This window comes from Sinocyclocheilus rhinocerous, unplaced genomic scaffold (assembly GCF_001515625.1).
Source record: "Sinocyclocheilus rhinocerous isolate Xijiao unplaced genomic scaffold, SAMN03320098_v1.1 scaffold2621, whole genome shotgun sequence".
NCBI lineage: Eukaryota > Metazoa > Chordata > Actinopteri > Cypriniformes > Cyprinidae > Sinocyclocheilus > Sinocyclocheilus rhinocerous.
The window spans coordinates 126,782-133,261 of NW_015661418.1; the positions used below are offsets into that span (position 1 = coordinate 126,782).

General features: G+C 38.0%; 1 protein-coding gene across 2 annotated transcripts in view; it reads right to left on the reverse strand.

Moving 5' to 3' along the window:
* Nucleotides 1–915: 915 nt before the first annotated feature.
* LOC107726348 (zinc finger protein OZF-like) overlaps nucleotides 916–6,480 on the reverse strand; it is a 6,771-nt gene continuing 1,206 nt past the window's right edge. Inside the window, exons 2-3 of one of the 2 annotated variants that reach the window (XM_016535891.1) lie at nucleotides 1,806–2,711; nucleotides 916–1,721 (exon numbers count right to left, since the gene is read on the reverse strand). In XM_016535891.1, coding sequence (XP_016391377.1) covers nucleotides 1,165–1,721; nucleotides 1,806–2,711 — 1,463 coding nt within the window. In that variant the 3' untranslated portion in view covers nucleotides 916–1,164. Of the gene's footprint in view, nucleotides 1,722–1,797; nucleotides 2,712–6,480 lie in introns of both variants that reach the window. The other variant, XM_016535892.1, reaches the window with a different exon arrangement.

Consider the following 6,480-nt stretch of genomic DNA (forward strand, 5'->3'; position numbering starts at 1 on the left):
CATTCTTTTTCAGGAATGCTTTTATTTGATTAGTTTTTATTGTATTGTTTTGTGATTTATTTCTTGTTGAATTTATAGTATATTGTCTTATATTGTTGTGTTTTCTTTTATGTAAGCTTTCTTGGAAAGCGCCTTGAGAAAGCAACTTTGAAAAGGAACTATATAAAATAAATGTATTATTATTATTGTGTATTATTAAACAGAATATTCCTTGAGTCATACATCAACAGGAGGGGGAGGGGCACATTTTCAAGAAAGTACTTCATTTATCAAAACAATGCAATATAAACAGCTTGAATCGTGTTCCCTTATAGTACTCAAATTGACCCCTGTGCAGTGTTGACCTCTTACCCAACCTTAAACCAACCCAAACCTGAGCCTAACCGTACCCAAATCACACCTCAACAGCAGCAAACGTGTTGTGCATTAACACAAGCTTTTAACCATTGTATAACATGTTAAAATCACTTGTAGATTTTCAAGATGTGCGTGATCTTATGATTTAGACGTTTAATGACATTTGTAAGCATTTTAATTTACACGAAATGTGTAATACATTTATTAGTAAACATTAACGAGCACATTATTTCACGTTTCTCGATAAGTGAATATATGAACCAATCATCCGTTAAGCATTACGTAATGTTTGTTGATGATTTATTAATGAAAGTTATTATAGCGTGTTACCTATACATCAACATGCAAGTCATTATAAAGAGAAAGAGACACTTTCTAATATATATAATAATAACATACTTTCTCAATAACGAGATACTTTCCAAGCAACCAACAAAATGTCCCGTCACCAATTGTGGCTGTTAGGAAACTAACTTACACTGAAGAGGCTTTATTGCTCAGTGTCTCCACTGCATGGATCTTCATGTGCATCTTCAGACGACTTTTAAAAGCGAGCACATTATTTCACGTTTCTCGATAAGTGAATATATGAACCAATCATCCGTTAAGCATTACGTAATGTTTGTTGATGATTTATTAATGAAAGTTATTATAGCGTGTTACCTATACATCAACATGCAAGTCATTATAAAGAGAAAGAGACACTTTCTAATATATATAATAATAACATACTTTCTCAATAACGAGATAATTTCCAAGCAACCAACAAAATGTCCCGTCACCAGTTGTGGCTGTTAGGAAACTAACTTACACTGAAGAGGCTTTATTGCTCAGTGTCTCCACTGCATGGATCTTCATGTGCATCTTCAGACGACTTTTAAAAGCGAAACTCTTCCTGCACTGATCACACGTGTGAGGTTTCTCTCCGCCGTGCATCCTCTCATGCGTTTTCAGATTTGATAACTGACTGAATGTCTTGTCGCAGTGTGAACACTTGTAAGGTTTCTCTCCAGTGTGAATCCGCAGGTGCAGTTTTAAATAGCTTTCTAAAGTAAAAGTCTTCCCACACTCAAAGCACACATGTGCTCTCACACCAGTATGTGTTTTCTGATGCGATTTTAAACTTTTCAGCAGTGGAAAACTCTTTCCACACACAGAACATGAATGCGGCTTCTCCCCCGTATGAACTGCCAGGTGTTTCTTCAGGGCTGATGACACGAGAAATGTTTTGCCGCATTGATCACATGCATACGGCTTTTCTCCGGTGTGGATTCTCATGTGAACGTCAAGATAGCTTTTTAATGAGAAGCTCTTCCCGCACTGATCACACGTGTGCGGCTTCTCTCCGCTGTGGATCTTCTCATGTCTTTTCAGATTCGCTGACTGACTGAAGCTCTTCCCGCACTGATCACACGTGTGCGGCTTCTCTCCGCTGTGGATCCTCTCATGTGTTTTCAGATTTGCAGACTGACTGAATCTCTGGTCACAGTGTGAACACTTGTAAGGTTTCTCTCCGGTGTGGATCCTCTGGTGCTGTTTTAAATGGTTTACCAATGAAAAAGTCTTGTCACACCCAAAGCACACATGATCTCTCACGGTGTTGTGAAATTTCTGATGTAATCTTAAATTTTTCAGCTGTGAAAAACTCTTTCCACATTCAGAACACGAATGCGGCTTCTCCTTCGTATGAACCGTCAGGTGTTTCTTCAGAGCTGATGCCCTAAGAAATGTTTTGCCGCACTGATCACATGCGTGTGGCTTCTCTCCGGTGTGGATCCTCATGTGTTCTTTAAGGTGTGATGATTGAGTGAAACTCTTTCCACATTGATCACACGCGTATGGCTTTTCTCCCATGTGGATCCTCATATGGACCCTTAAATATTTTTTGCGTGCAAAGCTGTTCCCGCACAGATCACACGCGTGTGTTTTCTCTCTGCTGTGGACCTGCTCATGTGATTTCAGATGTGCTAACCAACTGAACGTCTTGTCGCAGTGTGAACACTTATACGGTTTCTCTCCAGTGTGGATCCTCTGGTGCAGTTTTAAATGTTTTGCCCAAGTAAAAGACTTCCCACACTCAAAGCACACATGATCTTTTACACCAGTATGTGTTTTCGGATGCGATTTTAAACTCCGCAGTAGTGAAAAACCCTTTCCACATAAAGAATATGAATGCGGCTTCTCCTTCGTATGAACTGCCAGGTGTTTCTTCAGGTCTGATGACACGAGAAATGTTTTGCCGCCTTGATCACTTCTTTCCTTTAAAAATATATTTTTAGTTTTCGAGCGACTCCCTTCAGGTCTGACATGATGTTTCTCCTCCACTTCACTCTCCTCGTTCTCTTCTTTAGGGTCTGAAGTGAAAGAGAAAAGTTGTATTTTCAATAAACCAAAATAATTCAAAGACAGGAATATGAATTGAAAGGCCATAAAAGTGAGCCCTGATGTAATAAAAGAAAACTTTGCATGAATGAGACACATTGATCTTCCAATTATTATTTTTTAAAACATTACAGGCTAATGTAGTGTAGTGTTTCTGAACTATTAAACATATTTGTTATCAATATAATTAACTAATGTAATATTAACATAAAAATTTTACAATTTTGACACTGCAGGAATATAATTTGAGTCATTGTTTTAAGTGTTTTTCATAGTTTGAAACTAAATGAAGCAACAACGCCAGCTAAATAATGTAAACACGGAGTTGTTCATTGTTTATTCAAGTTCCTCTTTCACCCGAGACTAGGGCTGAACAATTAATCAAATTTCTAAGATGTGATGCCACGATCACATAATCATTCAAAGCTGTGATTACAAAAATAAATAAATAATTAACATTTTTAATTATTTTAGTTCAGTCGTGGGCTCTGTTTCACCTGGAGGCTGTTTCATAAAAGACGCTAAGAAAAGCGGGGGTTAAAGTCCAAAACCTGTCTTGAAATAACCTAACAAATCAATCGGCGTTTCACCTGGAGGCTGTTTCATAAAAGACGCTAAGAAAAGCGGGGATTAAAGTCCAAAACCTGTCTTGAAATAACCTAACAAATCAATCGGGACTAAAACGATTTCAAAAAAGACAATTCAAGTTCACACAATCTCACTAATTCGATCCAGGTTTAATGAGTCAAGATAATTTGATGTGAACGCTTATTCTTAAGCAGCCCTTAATGTCGATCATCAGCTTGAGTTGGGATGCAGATGTACATTTATTTTCATTAACAAAAACAGTACTATTGTGAAAACCGTAACAGCCTCATCTTTTATACATTTGTAGATCATAACTAAAAGTACAGCACCTCATTACCATGGTAAAAAAGTAGCGTAACTATATGGTTTCTATGGTGTTTGCTATGAAAAACAGTAGCCTAAAGACATTCAATCGATTACAAAGCTTTAAGCTCGCGCTGCGCCGTTTTCTTTTGAGGCGAGCGGATAAAAGGTCCATGTGGCGCGCAGTTCAAATGAGTACCGCTATTTTGTTCCGCTTTTGACACGTTTGGCGTTTAACATATCTATCATGCGCAACAGAGTGACAACGACTATCAGTTAGACAAAATGTCTTTTATGGTCACTGTCAAGGTCCAGAAAAGTATGAAAGACATCGTCAGAATAGTTCATCTGCCGTCAGTGGTTCAACCGTAACGTTATGAAGCGACGAGAATCGGCACCGTAGCGCCATTTTGGAGAGTATCGCTGCACGCAAAATGCGTACGCTCTTCTGTGTCAGCCGCGACATAGGGATGCGCTGTTTGCGTTCAAATCAAAGCGTAAATCCACGTAGAAAACGTATCCTTGTGTCGCGGCTGACACAGAAAAGCGTACGCATTTTGCGTGCAGTGATACTCTCCAAAATGCCGCTACGGTGCCGAATTGTTGAATAAAGTCATTATTTTTGTTTTCTTCGCGTACAAAAAGTATTCTCGTCGCTTCATAACGTTACGGTTGAACCACTGATGGAAGATGGACTATTCTGACGATACTTTTCATACTTTTCTGGACCTTGACAGTGTAATTTACTTGGCAGTCAATGGGACAGTCACAAGCCTCCCGCTTTTCATCCAAAATATCTTAAATTGTGTTCCGAAGACGAACGAAGCTTTTACGGGTTTGGAACGACATGGGGGTCAGTGATTAATGACAATTTTCATTTTGGTGTGGAGTATCCCTTTAAATACAGGTTGTAGCCTATATTTTTATTTTTTAGATTTGCTGAATTTATGAATTTTCTGTATACTTTTATTTTTGGACTGATAATAAAGTCAACTAATTGTATGTGAGAGAGCCAGTGGTAATATCGAAGTGTTCCTATTGGTCAGTGTTAGAGGAGCTCAGCTTAGCCTGCTCCGGATCAGGTTAGTTTCTCAGCACAAGTTGCCACAGTGACTGAGCTTGAGCTATAGTAATTTTGCTTTCGGAAACCAAATCAAGTGACAATAAGTCAGACTAACTGAAATAAGCCTGGCTTATTTGGTAAACTTGTTTTATGAAACAGCCCCCAAGGTTGCCCGTTGACTGCAAAATTGCTCAAAAATTTGCCCAGTGTATCATCAGCTAAACACACCGGATAAAAGACATTTTGTCTAACTGATAGTCGTTGTCACTCTGTTGCGCATGATAGATATGTTAAACGCCAAACGTGTCAAAAGCGGAACAAAATAGCGGTACTCATTTGAACTGCGCGCCACATGGACCTTTTATCCGCTCGCCTCAAAAGAAAACGGCGCAGCGCGAGCTTAAAGCTTTGTAATCGATTGAATGTCTTTAGGCTACTGTTTTTCATAGCAAACACCATAGAAACCATATAGTTACGCTACTTTTTTACCATGGTAATGAGGTGCTGTACTTTTAGTTATGATCTACAAATGTATAAAAGATGAGGCTGTTACGGTTTTCACAATAGTACTGTTTTTGTTAATGAAAATAAATGTACATCTGCATCCCAACTCAAACTCCTGTCTAATGTGCATTTCTAAGAGACAAAACTTGTAATATCAGTATTACATGTTCAGTGTTAAATCAGGTGCTGGTGCCACGGCTCTCGAATGTTAGTCTGGAGCCCTGATAATATAAATTGTACTGTAAAATGTTTTTGAAATTCTGTTTAATTGTAAATGAAATATATAGCTTTAGTAAACCATTTTTTTTTCTTTTAGTTTTGGTATAACATTATTACACCATGCATAATTTTACCTTTTTTATTTAAAGAAGAAACCAAACCAATGTATAGTTGACGTTTAAGTCTCAATGCTATAGAAAAGCAATAAAAGTTCAGGAAGAGTGTTTTCATGCCCTTTTTTTATATTTTATATACAAATATGGCATGCAGCTCCAAACAATGGCATAAATCTGTTCTAAATAATCATTATTAATAATCACAATTACAAGATCAAGGGAATAATCGACAATTATGATTTTTTTTGTCATAATCGTGCAGCCCTACCCGAGACAAAAGGGCAAGGTAACTAAAGCCATCACTTTTTGGTGCCGTCAACCCTTTCTGAGGATTGTTGGCCATTTGCGCATGACTGAAAACACAAGCTCAAGCTCAAGCGAATTTCACTGCATTCCAAGTTCAAGTCTGAAAAACTCTGACCTGTGGATTCATATCATGTGAAGACGTGTGACCAATAGAAGATCGATACGTCCACTGTGTGACCTCTTAGGTGAATTAAAAAAAAAAAAAAAGGCAAACTTTTGCAGTAAAGTGGACTAGATTGTATATTTCTAAATTTTCAAATTTTTATTTTATTTTTTAAAAGACGCAGCAGAGTGTGATGCCATATCACGAGCGTCTCAGTTAGGGCTGCACGATTAGTCGAACATGATTAATCGCGATTGTCATGCACATTTTGTCAGTAAAGCCGGTTCTGTGATTAGTAGTAAATCTCCATCACCTGCTTTCAGGTGGAGCAGCGTTTACAACACAGAGCCGTAGTTCACTGACAAGCTACGCAAAATCGCGTTCATAATCGCAGACGATATAATCGTAAAATTATGAAATTGAAAAAAATCGTTCTGCGATTATGAAAGCTGTTTGCGTAGCTTCTCAGTGAACTACGGCTCTGTGTAGTAAATGCTGCTCCATCTGAAAGCACGTGAAAATACCACATTTAATAACAT